This window comes from Silene latifolia, chromosome 11 (assembly GCF_048544455.1).
Source record: "Silene latifolia isolate original U9 population chromosome 11, ASM4854445v1, whole genome shotgun sequence".
Classification (NCBI taxonomy): domain Eukaryota; kingdom Viridiplantae; phylum Streptophyta; class Magnoliopsida; order Caryophyllales; family Caryophyllaceae; genus Silene; species Silene latifolia.
Genome location: NC_133536.1, coordinates 1372486 through 1392982, shown reverse-complemented (window position 1 = coordinate 1392982; position 20497 = coordinate 1372486). Strand labels below are relative to the sequence as shown.

General features: G+C 33.2%; 2 protein-coding genes across 2 annotated transcripts; both read right to left on the bottom strand.

The window, feature by feature from the left end:
- Positions 1 to 4228: 4228 nt before the first annotated feature.
- Positions 4229 to 4822, bottom strand: LOC141612556 (kunitz-type trypsin inhibitor alpha chain-like). Its single transcript, XM_074431367.1, has one exon. The coding sequence runs from the start codon at positions 4820 to 4822 to the stop codon at positions 4229 to 4231; it is 594 nt and encodes a 197-aa protein (XP_074287468.1).
- A 5028-nt stretch (positions 4823 to 9850) lies between these two features.
- Positions 9851 to 10740, bottom strand: LOC141610587 (trypsin inhibitor 1B-like). Its single transcript, XM_074428751.1, has one exon. The coding sequence runs from the start codon at positions 10723 to 10725 to the stop codon at positions 10117 to 10119; it is 609 nt and encodes a 202-aa protein (XP_074284852.1). The 5' UTR covers positions 10726 to 10740; the 3' UTR covers positions 9851 to 10116.
- Positions 10741 to 20497: the final 9757 nt, after the last annotated feature.

Genomic DNA, 20497 nt, shown 5'->3' with positions numbered 1-20497 from the left:
TCTTGCCAAGTTCTCTCTAAATGATACCACCTCTTGTAATGGTTGTTTTATTTGGGACCTAGCCCCCTCTTTTGTTAGCAATTTGTGTACTAAAGACTTTGTTTCGGCCATTGAGCCGCTTCCCCCCGACCCGCCCCCTTGATGTATCTTTCTTGAACTGGATTCCTTTTTATTTAATGTTCTTTTGATCCAAAAAAAAAAAAAGACTACTCATTTATTATTAAAAATATTTGAGTAGTTTTCTATTCAAGAGGATTATCTCACATTGTAGGACGATTTTAAGAGGTAGATAACTCGAGAACATTGAAAGCTTTCTTGAAGTACACGGTAGTAGGATGCTCGGTGATACCTAAAAGTCCATCCTTATGTATTCCAACATTAAATCTCTCTTCTCCCCAAGGTGTAGGCGAAAATTGTAACTCATACATAGGCTTTAAGGACTTATCCCTCTTAGTAATGAAAAAAGGTTGAGGGATCGGCAGGGTAGACACACCACCGGTGGTGAAGTAAAACTTTCGGGTTGGGTCCAGGGTCTGTTTCCATATCAGGGATTCGTTGCACGGTGTGGGGCCTTTGAAGGTTAAGACAATGGGTATGTCAAGGCCAATGATTGCGGCGCTAATGGCAACATTTATCTTAACGGGGGTACCAGGTGAATTTTCAGTTTTTTCAGGGGTAATGTAAAGGGGACATTCCTTGTGTTTTTGGGTGTAGGTAAGACCACTTGTAGTGGTTATCGGGATAATGTAATACTCCTTCCCGTTCATTATCGGGTCACCATCGATATCAACGGGATGACCACGAGCCGTGGAGAGTGGGAGGATTGAGAGTAGGACTAAAGTGACTGATGCTGAGAAGAGGAAGGAAGACATTTTGAGGTGTTGAGGATGTGAGAATTAGGAAGGTATAGGAGGGTTTTTATAGGGGATGTGAGAATTAGGAAGGTATAGGAGGGTTTTTATAGGGGAAGCAAATGTTAGAAAAATGGATATTCCCAAATATTTACAATCTCACATGATAAACAAAGAAAAAAATAATTACAAGATGGAAAATGAGTTAGTGTCACCCGGTCTCTCATATGTAATAAGTAGGAGCCTCAATAAAAATAAGCGCATCACATACAATAAGTGAAAACCACAATACTAAGGGGCGCATATGAGAGAGTGACGCTGAGATTGGGCGCCACCGAGTGGCGCCGTATCATATTTTTATAAGAATTCAAAATTCAAATTGATAGCAAGTGACATTCTTTCTTACGAGAGTTTCCATTTGATGTCCTTTCATTTATGTTTGCTTCCTGGTAATTTGAAATCGTTGATTTTCTTTTACCGTTCTCATCCGCAAGGATGATATAGGTTGATTTTCAATCAACCTAGTTTATTTAGGTTATCAAAAAAAGAAAAAAAAAAGGCAACAAGAAACATCGTTTTCATTATCAATATTTTTGTTTAATATTTTATACAAACATATTTAATTATTGTTCTAAAAATATCTTTCGTTAAATATATTTTTCTGAAAGAAAATAGTTATATATAACTTTTTTTTTAAAATAAAAAGGTAAAAATGTTGTCTCAGAGTCCATGAAAAATCCAATAAAAGCATTATAGTATAGCGAAAATTGGACAATCATATCTCGTACTTTTCCGATTCTGGTCTTCATGACAGTAATTGTTTATTTCTATTTAAAATGTAACAGTAAATCGTTATATATTTCGATTTTCACAAGTCTTCAACTTAAGACAAAAAAATGCTTAGGTATCAGCAAAAAGAATTTCTTAGCCAATCAAATGACAAGTTATTTATCCCGTTTTATTATTAAGAGTTAATTAGACGTTACTTCTCTTGATAAAAACTTGTGGGACAACCAATGTGGTACTATTCATGTCGTATGCAAAACGTGCATCAATATATGTGGTCTTGTATCAAATAGGTCCCAGGCCTTTCGTTCTCGATCCGCTGCGTGTACGTGAGCCAAGATAGAACGTCTTTATTACAATTTTGTAGGGACATTCGTTCGATTCAGACTACTCTCGTGACTTGCAGGTCGGCAATTTGGTTATTGATAATACGATTATTCTTCTCCGTTGATGTCGTGATCGATTCTTTAGGTTTGTTTTTAGCATAAATATCGAGAGACCGAAGGGGAGAGTATATGCTATAAGAAATACAGACATTTTAGAAAAACCCTTATTATAATAGTAAAATTCACAATATTGTAAATTGTATTGTTGTACCTTTCCTATTCTATTGAATTCTTTACATTTGCTTTTTGGGTACTATTTATAAATGAGAATAATCTTACGACTTATAAGATATAAAATAAAATATTTTTTATAATTTTTAGTAATATGTAACTAAAAATATGAATGAAAAAAAAACGAATATTAATATACGTGTATAAGTAAATGTAAAGAATACAATGGAATGAAGAAAGTATTAAATATTGTGATAGTCATAGAATTCATAATACGGAATATGTTATAGCGTCTAAGAAATTAAAAATACGAAAAAGTAACATGTAAATTGCTGATTGCAACACAAAAAGTACTTTCATGCTTAGCCTCGAAGAAAATGTAAATTTATACGCCAAAGTTTGTTCATATTATAGCTCATTATACGGTCAAACTACCAAATTGATTAAAAAAATGAGGGTTTTGGACAAATTGGAAAAAAGAAGAAGCATATTAGGTACAAATTGGTACACACACACACACAAAAAAAAAAAAAAAAAAAAAAAGAGTAGTACATTGGACGAATTAGTAAAAAAAAAAAGTGTGAATTGGTGACAATTGGGTAGAAATTGATTAATTAAGTGATATTTAGGCCAAAGTATATAAATAATATTACAAAAGTATGTTTATTAATGAACAAATAGTAAAAGTATATATGCGGACAATATTTTTGACCCTAAATATATTCATGACTTGAATTTATGGTGACTTGAAATTACATTTACGATTGATTTGGGTCCATTAGGTCGAGTTGGGGTGGGGTCATTTTCAGGTTTACTAAAACTCGAAAAAATTCAGGTCGGGTCGGATCATCTTCGGGTCTATTATCATAAATTTTATATTCTAAATTGATCCGTATAAAATTATAAAGCTCAGTCAACATTGACAATAAATACGGAGTAGGTTTTATTCAACCTAGATGGGGTAAAATTGACTCGAACCGACTGAACTGACTCGAAGGATCTAATCAAATTAACGCTGACCAGTTACCCGAATAGATCTGAACCAATATGACCTAACACAAATGGGTTTATTGTTATAAATTAACAATTCCCCTCATAAACTTAGTCAACCTTTGTTACCAACTTGTCCGATATGCTACTTTTCTTAACCAATTTATCCAACACCCTCTATTTCTTTTACCAATTTGGTAGTTTAGCCCTCATTATACATAATACATTATTGGAATAATATTAACTCCAATAATTATGTACTCTAAAGTTTGTTCATGTTTAACAATAAATATGTACTTGGACTAAACTCGAACCAGAGTAGACCCATGCCAAGGCAAGCTTGAGCAATGATTATAAAAGCACACGTAGTCTCTATTAAAAGTGGTCACATTTGACATAGAAGTGGTCACATAAGGCTTATTTGAAATCTTCAGACGAAATTTGTCATCTAAAATAAGAATTTAATTTGTGCATAATTAAAAGCCGAGTTCCATCTCAAGATACACTGGACCACCATATATTTTCAAACCTATAATTATTCTTGTTTCTTTATACCAAGATATCTCCTAACTAACAACTATTCAAAAGAGTTAACTTGGACTACCTTAGATGATTAGCAAGCAGTATAAATAGATAATCGATTGTATTTGTTTAACTCTAACCGTGATGCAGTTATATAATAAGACTGTCTGACAACGTGAGATAACAATTTACTCCGTATTAGTTAACCACTAATTTATTATTATCAATAAATGAATGTTATTATGTAAAATGTTCATCTTATGTATTAAAAATCAGTCTATACATTAATTTTTTATCGTCATAAAATCGGTGAACTTGCTAAAATAATTAAAACCAATAAAAGCTACTTATCATTTCGTCTTAATTAATCCAAAATCCAACGCCTTTCATAACTCGAGATTTGACTTATTGATACAACATGACGATTCTTTTATTGACTAAACACTCGATTATTACTATATAAAATCAGTGTTTTTACTAAATAAAGACGATCTTACATAATAATTATTGTAAACTTATATTTTACGAGGTAGATAACCCAAGAACATTGAAAGCTTTCTTAAAGTACACCATAGTAGGGTTCTCCGTAATACCTAAAAGTCCGTCATCCTCATATAATCCAACATAACTCGTTATCCCGCCTGGAGGCGTAGACAATAACTCATACATAGGTATCAAAGACTTGTCAGTCTTATGGATGGAGAAAGGAGCATTAGGCAAAGCACCAATCTCACCACCATCGGTGGTAATGTACACCTTTCGAGCCAACGGGTCTAGACTCTCCCTCCATATTAGGGATGACCCACAAGGAGGAGGGCCTCTAAAGGATAAACTAAGGGGTTGGTCTAGGCTAATCTTACGACTCTGAATAGGGCTCGAGAAAATAACAGGGGTACCAGGTGAATTTTCAGTTTTTGCTACAGTAATGTAAAGTGGACATTCCTTGTCTTTTGGGGTGTAGGTAAGACCACTCTTAGTGGTTGTCGGGATAATGTAATACAGCCTCCCATTAAGTATCGGGTCACCCTCGATATCAACGAGATAAGCAGTCGAGAGTGGGAGAATTATTGAGAGTAGGACTAGTGTGATTGAGGTTGAGAAGATGAAGGATGACATTTTTTAAGGAATTGAGGGCGTGAGAATTGGGAAGGAATAGTAGGGTTTTTATAGTGGAGTGGCCTCAAAATCTAAGCATGAAGTAATACTCCCTCGTTTTCATTATGATAGAAAAAATATTAATATATTTAATTATTATTATTATTATTATTACTTCATCGTTTTCATTATGATACAAAAAATATTAATATATTTAATTATTATTATTATTATTATTATTATAAAATATCTCGTCTTCCTTTAAATTTACATTTATACAAAAAAAATGATTATCTATAAATGTAAAATAAATTATATGAAAATGTAATCTCAAAAACCACGAAATATCCAGCAAAAGCATTATAGTATAGCGAAAATGAATGAGTAGATAATATTTCGTACTTCCCCCAGTTATGGTTAGTAATTATCTATTTATATTTAGGGTGTAACAGTTAATTGTTATATATTTCTATTTTAATATCTTTTTTAAGATGGTTATATCCGTTTTTAAGTATGAAACGAATCAAATACGTCCTTACATAGGAAGGATAGATGGGACATTCCTTATGCATCCTGCTTTTTATCTCATCTACTAATTTAACTCGTTTTATTATTTAAGACGAGTATGTACCTTATATTGAAAAATTTGTGTTTTATTTCTCGGAAAGTATTGTATCAAATTGACAAAACTACCCTCTCTTGATAAAGACTTGTGGGACAACTAATGTGCAAAGAGATTACTATTGAGTGGACTCAAATATATGTGGTATGAAAAATGTGCTTTGATATGTTATATGTGATCAGTCCCTCAAAAAAAAATGTTATATGTGGTCTTGTATCTAGTCTTACACTCTTCTTAGGCCTTCTGCCTTTTGTCTTCGATCCGCTGCGTCTACATTAGCCAAGCTAGTACGTCTTTTAAATTTGTTTTTAGCATAAAAATCAAGAGACGAAGATAAGAGTATATGCTCAGCCAATAAGAAATTAAAAATATGCAATACTAACATGTAATGAGTAATGTCTTCTATTCTTAGAAATTATTACATTTGCGTAAAGTATTTCACAGATTTTAAAAAAAAGAGGCAATTTTAATGAATTAAGAGACGAAAAAAAAGAATATATGCTCAGTCTAAGAAATAAACTAACTATAGAATTGACCGAAGCATAGAATAATTGTAATTGTAATTTGTTTTAGTGCTTTTCTTATATGAGATAATAGTTTTTTTTTTTTTGGTGCTAAAGAGGGGCAAAGCCCCGAAATGATTAATTGTTAGCTATTACACGGGGAATAGCGACCCCAAAAACGTCCTCCCGGAGGATTGACCGTAATTCACTAAACGGAGTATCTAAATATGTAGGAATCGTGCTCGACTCAATTCCTCTATTAGCTAAATTGTCAGCCGCTCTGTTGGCCTCGCGATACACATGCTCCAACTTCACCGTCCAAGTAGAGTTCCGAATCAAATCCTTGCATCTTCCGACTATAAATTTTAAATTGTTGCTTACCAATTGGTCTTCATTGATTAGCTTAACACAAGGCAAATTATCCATGTTGATTAATAAGCGAGTAATCACACTAATTATAGAGAGTGAAAATGTGAAATGTTGGACTATTATTTTAGATTTAAAAACCTAAATACAAAGTACATGACTTTGTATATATCCCAAATCAATTAGGCCATCAAATTAGTTTTCGTTTAAGGCTTTGAAATCTTTGACATGGCCTTGCTATAAGGGTGAATATTAGAGTTGTCAAAAGCTGACACGAACCAAAAAACCTGACCTGATATGACTTATTGGCCCGACTACCTAACCTTAACCTGATACGATAATCCGACTGCTTTAACCTGACACGTGACCGACCCGAGGGACCCGATTGCCACCTTTGATCTAAAATGAATACGATGTCGAGGTTATGTATGTGTAAATATTCCTTACAACTTGACTAACTAATTAGCTAGCTATCTGCATCATTTCGATCATCTTGACATAATTGAGATCCTCTCCATTTTTTTCCATTATTTTTTAATAGCCCAGATTTATTTCCAAATGATTTAATAGTTAATTATTTAGTAAGGTGGAGAGTAAATAAATAAGGATTTAATATTATTGTATTGGAGGAATCTATCTACCACTAGATATTTAACTAGACACGTGTCAATCATTGAGAGCTTATTTTCCCGCCTAACTCTCAAGTTCTCCTACTCTTTAGGTTAACCCTAAAACACTCTTCAATAAGAAAACATTTTACTCTAACCTATATCTCAGTAGTCGCCTTCTTCCTCATCCTCGATTTGAGCCTTAATCACTAATATTATCTCTCTCATGTATATTTAAAATACTCCATTCAATAGTCTTGAGAAAGCACCAACAATTTCAATGTTTCTCCATGTATTTCAAGAACACTTGGGTACAAAATTTATTGCAATGATTTATACGGATAGTAGGTTAATTATTTTCTTCATCTTGGATTCATCGGTATAATTTTTCTAATGTTTATCCCGGCCGTTTCATTCTAATTTCGTGAATTCATGTATATTTTTCATCAATCAAGGATTTTATTTTTTGTTCATAATAACTTTCAATAATTTATCTTATATTTTATTCGTTTTATTTTGGTAAAAAAAAAAAAGCCTGCTAATTTATTATTAGTAGGACTTAGGTTAGTGTTTTGAATTGTAATTTGGTTTATATTTGTCGTGTTTAGATGAGCACAAATTGATGGTGAATACAATTTCAATCTTGCATGAGATTTTTATTTATGCTACTCTATTTTGTCGTCAAATTCTAATCATGGTGTAATGGTTTTCTGTGAACATTCCGGTCATTTGCATAACAATTGTATATATTTATTATGTCAACTTATAGTATTCGAGCAGTTATATGTTCGATGTAGTGATCTTGAGCAAAGAATTCTCAATTGCTACTGTCTTTGTGTACAAATTTACATGCATTAGTTTTTCACTTTTTAATCATTATTTAAAATAATTATTTTTATTTATGTTACTCTTTTGTGGAGTATTTTTCAGTACTCAGTAGTACTAATAGTCTATAGATGATTGCCATTAGTTGTAACTATTTTCTAAACTACGTGTAGTATCACCTTCACCAGTCCTGCCTATGTTGATTAAGGTAGTACAGATAAAACAATTATATTCATCAACTAATTATCAATCCAATAAGTCTCCTTTGAGACGGTTATTTTTCTTCATAAACTTAAGATGGAAGGCATGACATCAACGATAAATTGTAACTATTTTTTGATATAAAATTACTGGAAACGATTTTTTAAGATGTAAAGTTTATCATTAAAATGACGATATTTTACCCCGTCTACAAAGCATGACATCAACTATATTCACCTCAATAATGCGAAAGAAATGATGTAAAATCATCTCGAAATTGCCCCATTCAAAACCAATATGGATCCTCTTCATTTCTTTTATTTCCATTTTCTTTCACAAAATATTTCTATCTATATTATATATTCAAATATTATTCATTTAACTTTTTATTTCCAAATAAATATACAACCATTCGATCGAACCCAAATTTAATCTGGATCGTTGAGAAGTAATGTACATCCACTTCTTTTTGAAAAATGGAGAGGATCCTTACTCATCCAAACCCGCCCACCCGAAAATGACCAATTAAACATAATTTTAATTGACCCATAAAGTCTTGATGACAAATTTGAAATTACAGTTAATATTATTTACGTTCAAATAAAGAATCAGTCATCAAAACCAAACTATAAATCTTATCTTTATTAATTCAGAAGACAATGCTGAATGCAGGATGCGCCACGTCATTTGTACAACTTTTTTTTTTTTTTGGAAATTCAGGTTATGGTGGGACCCGTTGGTGTGCAAAAAATTAATTTCTTCAAATCGTCCGCCAATACAAACATGCGACCATTTCCGTCTTAGAAAAAATACTATGAAATAATTTTACATTCGGAATAAATGAAATTAATTGCATATAAGCGGAATGAATTACAAATCGGAATAAATGAAATTAATTACAAATAATCGGAATGAATTACATAATGAAAAAAAAAAAAATTACATAATAATAAAATTACATAATTACGAGAAGAAATTACATTTAATCACGGGAATGAATCGCATATAATGCGAATAAATTACATAAGTTGCATAATTTTTAAAAACTAGATAGTACGATATACTTAAAAAAAAATCATGACGGAGTATTTACTTACAGTAAAAAAAACTCGGCAACTTTTCTATCAGCCGCGCACACCGAAAATGATAGGTCACTGATTATGCACAAAGGTCAAGTATTTTTAAAGCTATACAAATACAAGTGTATCTAGGAGAGTTATAATTGACTTAGAGAAGACTAGGGCATGAAGATGTATACTCATTAAACATTACTCAAATGTACTCCCTCCTAGGGGTGTAAACGAGCCGATCTGAGCTCGAGCTTGGGTAGGCTCGGGCTCGACTCGAATTTTTTAGCTTGAGCTCGGTCTCTGCTCGAAGCTCGTCGAGCCTACCAAATTGAAGCTCGAGTTTGAATCGAGCTCGATCTCGTTTTGACTGAGTTCGACCCGAGCTTTGACCGAGCCGATTCCGAGGGCTTGTCGAGCCGGCTCAGATCGTTTACGGCCCTACAATGCCTCTGTCCGGTTTTTTTTTACCTATTTTTTTAGGGTGTCTCATTCACTCACAAGCTTCCTTGTCCACTTATCATACAATGACACTATTTATAAATGCATGGTCCCCTCCACTTTTCTTGGTCTTTGTGCCAAAACTGTACAAATTTATCTCGGACCGAGGGAATACAAGTATACAACTATACCAAGTATCGTTAATTTTGCCAATCTCGATTTTTTTTTTTACGGAGTATCATGAATGAATAAGTGTTTTTATATGATCAAATTATATTATAGAACATTTTACACAATAATTATTATTGATCGTAATGAATCATTTTGTGGCTAAGTTGCTAAAATAATTAAAGCCATTAAAAAAAGTTATCATTTCACCTTGATATAAACCCACAACACAATATGTGCATGAGTGATTCAGCAACCGTAGTACGAAATTCACAATAATTATTACCTTCATAATTCAACATCTTTCATAACTCGAGGATGAATAAATTGATACAATAACTAGTTACTTGGATAAACATTATAAAGACACCATGAACATATAGGTAACAACTTACGTTAAACACAAATTATAAAATAAGAACGTCTTACAAAGTGTAAACGATCCTCTTATTGATATAAGCACCGTCACTCATTATAAGACGACCTTACCCAATAATTATGGTCGATTTATTTTTTAAGAGGTTGATACCCCAAGAACATCAAAAGCTTTCTTGAAGTACACGGTAGTAGGATACTCGGTGATACCTAAAAGTCCATCCTCATGTATTCCAACATTAAATATCTCTTCTGCCCAAGGTGTAGGCGAAAACTTTAACTCATACATACGTTTGAGAGACTTATCCGTCTTAGTGATGAAGAAAGGCTGAGGGATCGGCAGGGTAGACACACCGCCGGTGGTAAAGTACAACTTTCGGGACAATGGGTCTAGGGTCTGTCTCCATATCAGGGATTCGTTACACGGCGTAGGGCCTTTGAAGTTTAAGACAATTGGTATGTCAAGGGCAATGACGATGCTAATTACGGGAATAGAGATCTTAACTGGGGTACCAGGTGAATTTTCGGTTTTTTCTGGGGTAATGTAGAGTGGACATACCTCGCGTTTTTGGGTGTAGGTAAGACCACTTGTAGTGTTAATCGGGATAATGTAGTACTCCGCCTCATTAATTATAAAGTCACCGTCGATATCGACAGGCGCCCATGGATATATATAAGCAGTGGAGAGTGGGAGGATTGAAATTAGGACTAGAGTGATTGATGCTGTGAAAATAATGAAGGAAGACATTTTGAGTAGTAGAGTATAGTGGAGTGCCCTCATCACACAGCAATTCTCCCTTGTGCATAAAGTAAGTGTTAGAAAAATGGATATGCCCAAAAGATTCACAATCTCACATTAAACAAAGGAAAAAAATATAATAAAAAAAGTTCAAATATTATTATGATACAAAAATTATTATTATTATTATTATTATTATAAAATGTCTTCCTTTAAATTTACATTTATATAAAAAAATGATTATCGATGAATGTAAAATAAATTATATGAAAATGTAATCTCAAAAACCAAGAAATATCCAGCAAAAGCATTATAGTATAGCGAAAATAAATGAGTAGATCATATTTCATACTTCCCTAGTTACGGTCAAGAATTATCTATTTATATTTAAGATGTAACAGTTAATTGTTATATATTTCTATTTCAATTAATCTTTTTTAAGATGGTTTTTTTAAGTATGAAATGAATCAAATACTACCTTGTATAGTTGTATACGCAGAATAGATGGGACGTTCCTTATGCGTTCTGCTTTTTATCTCATCTATTAATTTAACTCGTTTTATTATTTAAGACGAGTATGTACCTTATATTGAAAAATTTGTGTTTTATTTCTCGGAAAGTATTGTATCAAATTGACAAAACTACCCTCTCTTGATAAAGACCTGTGGGACAACTAATGTGCAAAGAGATTACTATTGAGTGGACTCAAATATATGTGGTATGAAAAATGTGCTTTGATATGTTATATGTGGTCAGTCCCTCAAAAAAAAATGTTATATGTGGTCTTGTATCTAGTCTTACACTCTTCTTAGGCCTTAAGCCTTTTGTCTTCGATCCGCTGCGTCTACATTAGCCAAGCTAGTACGTCTTTTAAATTTGTTTTTAGCATAAAAATCAAGAGACGAAGATAAGAGTATATGCTCAGCCAATAAGAAATTAAAAATATGCAATACTAACATGTAGTGAGTAATGTCTTCAATTCTTAGAAATTATTACATTTGCGTAAAGTATTTCACAGATTTTATAAAAAGAGGCAATTTTAATGAATTAAGAGACGAAAAAAAAGAATATATGCTCAGTCTAAGAAATAAACTAACACGGAGTATGTGATGAAATGATTGACATAACAAAAGAAAATGCAAAACCACCCATATATTCCCACATGTGAGTGTCCCACATTGATAAAAGAGGGGAGGACTTACCACTTTATAAAGCAAGGAGCTACTCCCTCTATTGCCAATTGGTTTTAGAGTTGAACCTCCTTGATCTTATGAAGCGGACTCTCTCTCCTCCATTTGGGTGCGGCCCAGGCCCGTTGCATAATTTAACATGGTATCAGAGCCCACGGTTATTATCCTGGGTATGATGAATTATTGCCCCCAGACCGAGCCCACGGTTATTATCCTGGGTATGATGAATTATTGCCCCCAGACCGATTTAAATGGGCCTCACATGTGAGGGGGGAGTGTAATACTACGGTTTTATGAGTCTATGTGTACTCTATTCTGTCGAGTAAGTAGTTTTTGCGTACTTTTCATAAATCTTTTTATCATTCTAAAAACCTAAATTGAGAGAAGGAAGTCACATAACACAAGTATTAATTTTCCATGAAATTAAATGACCTATTCAGTCAAAGAAAAAACTCCACAATCTTAAGTCACTGTAACACAAGTAATTTTTCCCTCTTGTTAAGACAATACATCTCTTTTTTTTTTTGGTCTCACGCAGATAGTCGCATTACAATAAAAAGGAGGAGAGATTCGAACCTCGAACCTATTGTTCATAATACCTCCGTCTTAATCACTAGGCTAAGATATCTTCGGTACAATACATCTCATATGTATGATATAACAAAAGGTGTATATTAAATAAGGTTTTTTGGCACATGTTAAACAGTCAATTAAGGAAAGAATTACAACAATATCTCATAAGATTTTGAATTATAAACTCATAATTACCACACTTAGAAATTAATGATGTAATTCTTTTCTTAATTGGCTCCTTAACAATATCTACAAGAAAACAAATTACTAAAATTTCTAGATCTGTTTTGAAAATGTAGAACTTGTAATTTCTCTTATGTCTTCTTTTTTGTATGCAAAATTAACTAAACACCATTTTTCGGCTATTTAAAAGTTATTTAAAACCCAATTCACCAACTATTCATTCTGTCTCAATCATTTATTTATAGAAAATGGAAATGATGGAATGGCATCACTCAGTGGTGGAGTTAGGGGGGCTAGCAGAGGCGGTCGCCTCCCCTGGCGGATGAAATTTTCGAAGTTTTTTTGTTAAATTTCCGAATTTTTTTCGAATGTACCTTATGACATTAGTCGTTCGCCCCCCTAAGTTCAAATCCTGGCTCCGCCACTGGCATCACTAGATAGACATTCAATATAATCTCAATCAATACCACGCTCTCAGATCCAATAACCGCAAAACCGCTACAAGAATAATAGGCTTATCTAAAGCTATGTGAGAATATGGCACCGAGCTTGGGTACCATACAAATATACAATAACAGTGACGTCTTATCATTATCTTCGATGGTCGGGTCGTCGGGCCATAACTTTATCGCCACACTACTGATTAAATGATACTCCCTCCATTCAACTCCACAAGGCCATTATACTTTATCACGTTTGCCAACGCAGCTTTTACTCGGCAAATATCTTTAGTTACGTATTTGCAAAAATTATAAAAGTTAGATATTTGTAATGTACTTTTAATGTTAGAGGATCGATGTTAGAATATTACGGTATTTGTTAATATACCGATATCGTAATAATATATTAGTATTATGGAAGGTATATTAAGTTGGTAATATTAGAAGATTTATGGTAGTACTATATATATGGTGCTATTGTAACGATCAGAACGACGATTCCATAATACAACGATTTATCTTTATGAGTTCTCCCTTTCCGATTTCTAATAAAGATAAATCGTTGTATTATGGAATCGTCGTTCTGATCGTTACAATAGCACCATATATATAGTACTACCATAAATCTTCTAATATTACCAACTTAATATACCTTCCATAATACTAATATATTATTACGATATCGGTATATTAACAAATACCGTAATATTCTAACATCGATCCTCTAACATTTAAAGACGAATCAAATAAGATCTCACATGAATATATTTTCACTTATATATTGAGAGAAAATTGAAGTTGAATTTCTGCTTGTGAATAGTGTGCAAAAGAGATAATGGCCTTGTGGAGTTGAATAGAGAGAGTATATAGGCCCACGTCTTTGGTGGTTGTTTTCCTGTAAATGTACGTGAGCCACGTAACTACATCTTAGTTGTATTTTGCAGTGAACCAGTGGACCTTGGACTACCCAAAATTGATATTGATATGCAGAATGGCCAAGTACATCCCTTATATACTAAATGAATAGGAAAAACTTCACATTTTCCCGCCTAAAAATACCTTTTCTATTTTGATATAATTAACTCTTATTTACTTTCCTATTTTGATATAATTTCCTATCTACAAATATTTGTCGTATAGAGGATTTGTTTATAGGTTTTGTGATAAAAATTTGGTTGACTTTGTAAGATAAGTCATAGTTAAAATATACTCCGTATGTTATTAAAAAAAAATCCCCCCTCCATTTTTAGTCTTCCCATTTATTTTCACTTAATCTGCTAGATAATATTTTGACCGCTCTTTTCGACATACATATATAACTTGTTTTTTGTTTGAAAATGATATTTTGTGAAAGAAAAGAGATTTTGATAAATGAGAAAATATGAAAAAAATTGGAGTATAAAATGATATCACTAATTTCGCTTAAAAAAATATTTTCATTAAAATACACATTTCATGTCACTACATAAATCTCTTGATTAATTTTGTTGTTTTAATTTATTTCTCAACTCAAATATAATAATAAGAAACGTTACAAAAGTAATAAATTATCAATTTTTAATCATTAAATAATATACTAAAAATTAGAACTCTATAAATACCGTGCATGCAATGTACGGGATCTACACTAGTTATCCATCACACAATATAATCCGTCTCATTGTAGACGGATACTATCCGTCTAAAGCTGTAGACGGATAGTGTCTCTCTCCCAAAATGAAAGTGGAAGGATAAGTGGGATATCCATTTCCCACCCACTTGCACTATTCACATCCACTTGCTTTTGTAAGAGGGACACTATCCGTCTACAACTTTAGATGGTTAGAGTGTCCGTCTAAAGTGAGAATTTGTGCAATATAAAATATCACTGTGTAAGATGATATAATGAACTGAATGACGTGATCTTATTAATGAATATGTCACCGTATTTATAGTACAATGACTTGACTAATATTCTAGAATATTCCGAGATATTATGATACTCATAATATTTCGTAATCTATCCTTTCCTAATATTACTCTAACAATATAATCATAATATTCTCTCTAATACACTGTTTTCCCTTATTTATTGATATAGATGTTTCAAGAATTGCATGCAAGCTAAGGGTGCTATATTAGCAAAAATATATTTAAAAAAAATAGTTAAAATTATTTAATTTAGTTATTGAAAAATCTCTAAAAATTGCATGTATTATTATGAATAGTTAGGGATTTATATTTTTGTAAGGATCCTTACAAAAATATAAAGGTTACTTTTTGCTTTAAAAAAGTGTGTATATTACGTATTTTAACCTAAAAAATTGTAAAAATAGATATGAAATTCGTTTTTTGGTGTTCGGTCACTGATTATGCACAAAGGTCAAGTATTTATAAAGCTATACAAGTGTATCTAGGAGAGTTATAATTGACTTAGAGAAGACTAGGGCATGAAGATGTATACTCATTAGACATTACTCAAATGTACTCCCTCCTAGGGGTGTAAATGAGCCGATCTGAGCTCGAGTTTGGGTGGGCTCGGGCTCGACTCGAATTTTTTAGCTTGAGCTCGGTCTCGGCTCGAAGCTCGTCGAGCCTACAAAATTGAAGCTCGAGCTCGGCTCGAATTTTTTAGCTTGAGCTTGGTCTTGGCTCGAAGCTCGTCGGGCCTACAAAATTGAAGCTCGAGTCCATTTTGACTGAGTTCGACCCGAGCTTTGACCGAGCCGATTCCGAGGGCTTATCGAGCCGGCTCAGATCGTTTACGGCCCTACAATGCCTCCGTCCAATTTTTTTTACCTATTTTTTTAGGGTGTCTCATTCACTCACAAGCTTCCTTGTCCACTTATCATACAATGACACTATTTATAAATGCATGGTCCCCTCCACTTTTCTTGGTCTTTGTGCCAAAACTGTACAAATTTATCTCGATCGGATTGAGGTAATACAACTATACAAGTATCGTTAATTTTGCCGATCTCGATTTTTTTTTTACGGAGTATCATGAATGAATAAGTGTTTTTATATGATCAAATTATATTATAGAACATTTTACACAATAATTATTATTGATTGTAATGAATCATTTTGTGGCTAAGTTGCTAAAATAATTAAAGCCATTAAAAAAAGTTATCATTTCACCTTGATATAAACCCACAACACAATATGTGCATGAGTGATTCTGCAACCGTAGTACGAAATTCACAATATTTATTACCTTCATAATTCAACATCTTTCATAACTCGAGGATGAATAAATTGATACAATAACTAGTTACTTGGATAAACATTATAAAGACACCATGAACATATAGGTAACAACTTACGTTAAACACAAATTATAAAATAAGAACGTCTTACAAAGTGTAAACGATCCTCTTATTGGTAAGCACAGTCACTCATTATAAGACGACCTTACCCAATAATTATGGTCGATTTATTTTTTAAGAGGTTGATACCCCAGGAACATCAAAAGCTTTCTTGAAGTACACGGTAGTAGGATACTCGGTGATACCTAAAAGTCCATCCTCATGTATTCCAACATTAAATATCTCATGTGGCCAAGGTGTAGGCGAAAACTTTAACTCATACATACGTTTGAGAGACTTATCCGTCTTAGTGACGAAGAAAGGCTGAGGGATCGGCTGGGTAGACACACCGCCGGTGGTAAAGTACAACTTTCCGGACCCTGGGTCTAGGGTCTGTCTCCATATCAGGGATTCGTTACACGGCGTAGGGCCTTTGAAGGTTAAGACAATTGGTATGTAAAGGGGAATGACGATACTTTCAATTACGGGAATATACATCTTAACTGGGGTACCAGGTGAATTTTCGGTTTTTTCTGGGGTAATGTAGAGTGGACATACCTCGCGTTTTTGGGTGTAGGTAAGACCACTTGTAGTGTTAATCGGGATAATGTAGTACTCCTCCTGATTAATTATTAAGTCACCGTCGATATCGACAGTCCATGGCCAAGCAGTGGAGAGTGGGAGGATTGAAATTAGGACTAGAGTGATTGATGCTGTGAAAATAATGAAGGAAGACATTTTGAGTAGTAGAGAATAGTGTGTGAGAATTAGGAAGGAATAGTAGGGTTTTTATAGTGGAGTGCCCTCATCACACATCAATTCTCCCTTGTGCATAAAGTAAGTGTTAGAAAAATGGATATGCCCAAAAGATTCACAATCTCACATTAAACAAAGGAAAAAAATATAATAAAAAAAGTTCAAATATTATTATGATACAAAAATTATTATTATTATTATTATTATAAAATGTCTTCCTTTAAATTTACATTTATATAAAAAAATGATTATCGATGAATGTAAAATAAATTATATGAAAATGTAATCTCAAAAACCAAGAAATATCCAGCAAAAGCATTATAGTATAGCGAAAATGAATGAGTAGATCATATTTCATACTTCCCTAGTTACGGTCAAGAATTATATATTTATATTTAAAATGTAACAGTTAATTGTTATATATTTCTATTTCAATTAATCTTTTTTAAGATGGTTTTTTTAAGTATGAAATGAATCAAATACTACCTTGTATAGTTGTATACGCAGAATAGATGGGACGTTCCTTATGCGTCCTGCTTTTTATCTCATCTATTAATTTAACTCGTTTTATTATTTAAGACGAGTATGTACCTTATATTGAAAAATTTGTGTTTTATTTCACGGAAAGTATTGTATCAAATTGACAAAACTACCCTCTTGTGGGACAACTAATGTGCAAAGAGATTACTATTGAGTGGACTCAAATATATGTGGTATGAAAAATGTGCTTTGATATGTTATATGTGGTCAGTCCCTCAAAAAAAATGTTATATGTGGTCTTGTATCTAGTCTTACACTCTTCTTAGGCCTTAAGCCTTTTGTCTTCGGTCCGCTGCGTCTACATTAGCCAAGCTAGTACGTCTTTTAAATTTGTTTTTAGCATAAAAATCAAGAGACGAAGATAAGAGTATATGCTCAGCCAATAAGAAATTAAAAATATGCAATACTAACATGTAGTGAGTAATGTCTTCAATTCTTAGAAATTATTACATTTGCGTAAAGTATTTCACAGATTTTATAAAAAGAGGCAATTTTAATGAATTAAGAGACGAAAAAAAAGAATATATGCTCAGTCTAAGAAATAAACTAACACGGAGTATGTGATGAAATGATTGACATAACAAAAGAAAATGCAAAACCACCCATATATTCCCACATGTGAGTGTCCCACATTGATAAAAGAGGGAAGGAGTTACCACTTTATAAAGCAATGAGCTACTCCCTCTATTGCCAATTGGTTTTAGAGTTGAACCTCCTTGATCTTATGAAGCGGACTCTCTCTCCTCCATTTGGGTGCGGCCCAGGCCCGTTGCATGATTTAACATGGTATCAGAGCCCACGGTTATTATCCTGGGTATGATGAATTGTTGCCCCCAGACCGATTTAAATGGGCCTCACATATGAGGGGGAGTATAATACTACGGTTTTATGAGTCTATGGGTACTCTATTCTGTCGAGTAAGTAATTTTGCGTACTTTTCTTAAATCTTTTTATCATTCTAAAACCTAAATTGAGAGAAGGAAGTCACATAACACAAGTATTAATTTCCCATGAAATTAAATGACCTATTCAGTCAAAGAAAAAACTCCACAATCTTAAGTCACTGTAACACAAGTAATTTTTCCCTCTTGTTAAGACAATACAAATTATAAAATAAGAACGTCTTACAAAGTGTAAACGATCCTCTTATTGATATAAGCACCGTCACTCATTATAAGACGACCTTACCCAATAATTATGGTCGATTTATTTTTTAAGAGGTTGATACCCCAGGAACATCAAAAGCTTTCTTGAAGTACACGGTAGTAGGATACTCGGTGATACCTAAAAGTCCATCCTCCTGTATTCCAACATTAAATATCTCTTCTGCCAAAGGTGTAGGCGAAAACTTTAACTCATACATACGTTTGAGAGACTTATTCGTCTTAGTGACGAAGAAAGGCTGAGGGATCGGCAGGGTAGACACACCGCCGGTGGTAAAGTACAACTTTCCGGACCCTGGGTCTAGGGTTTGTCTCCATATCAAGGATTCGTTACACGGCGTAGGGCTTTTGAAGTTTAAGACAATTGGTATGTCAAGGGCAATGACGATGCTAATTACGGGAATAGAGATTTGAACTGGGGTACCAGGTGAATTTTCGGTTTTTTCTGGGGTAATGTAGAGTGGACATACCTCGCGTTTTTGGGTGTAGGTAAGACCACTTGTAGTGTTAATCGGGATAATGTAGTACTCCGCCTCATTAATTATATAGTCACCGTCGATATCGACAGGCGGCCATGGATAAGCAGTGGAGAGTGGGAGGATTGAAATTAGGACTAGAGTGATTGATGCTGTGAAAATAATGAAGGAAGACATTTTGAGTAGTAGAGTATAGTGTGTGAGAATTAGGAAGGAATAGTAGGGTTTTTATAGCAAAGCTTCTTGCTTGTGACGGGTACATTTCGTCACAAGCTGATGACGGGGTAAAATGTGACCCATTTAAGACGAAAATGTAACTATTTTACCTAAAAAGTTGTCAGAACAATTTTCTAAGCTATAATAATTTGTCATTAAAATGGTCATATTTTGCCGTTAAAATGGCGACATTTAGCCCATCTTCAGCTTGTGAGAAAAAGTGTCCGTTTTCAATGAGAATTGGTGTTTTTAAAGTGGAGTCGCCTCAAAACCTTTGCATGCCTGAAGGGTTAGAAATAACAAACGACATTCTCCGTAGATGAAATGTAATCTCAAAAACCACGGAAAATCAACATTATAGTATAGCGAAAATGAACGAGGGTCATAATTATCTATTTTCTATTTATTTTTGAAAGCTACCATCTGTAGTAGATGGATTGTTATACGAAGTACTCCGTATATTTCTATTTTCCGAGGTATTGTAACAAAATGACAAAACTACCCTCTCTTGGTAAAGACTTGTAGGACATCTAACGGGCAATATGTGGTCTTGTATCTAGTCGTACACTCTTCTTAGGTCCTATGCCTTTTGTCATCGATCCGATGCGTTTACGTTAATAGCCAAGGTAGTACGTCTTTTAAATTTGTTTTTTTAGCATAAAAATCAAGAGACGAAGATAAGAGTATATGCTCAACCAATAAGAAATTAAATATATGAAAAACTAATCTCTTCGATTCTTATAAGAAATAAACTAATAGGGAGTACGTGGCGAAATGTCTGAGATAATAAAGTTTTTCCCCCTAAATGAATTACTCTATATTGGGTTTTAGGCTCCATTATATTTTATCTATAACCTGGTCACACTAATTAATTTCATACAATAAATAATTTTATGACATTTAAAAAGATGATTATATTTATTCAACTTGCATAGACATATTAATAGAATATTATTA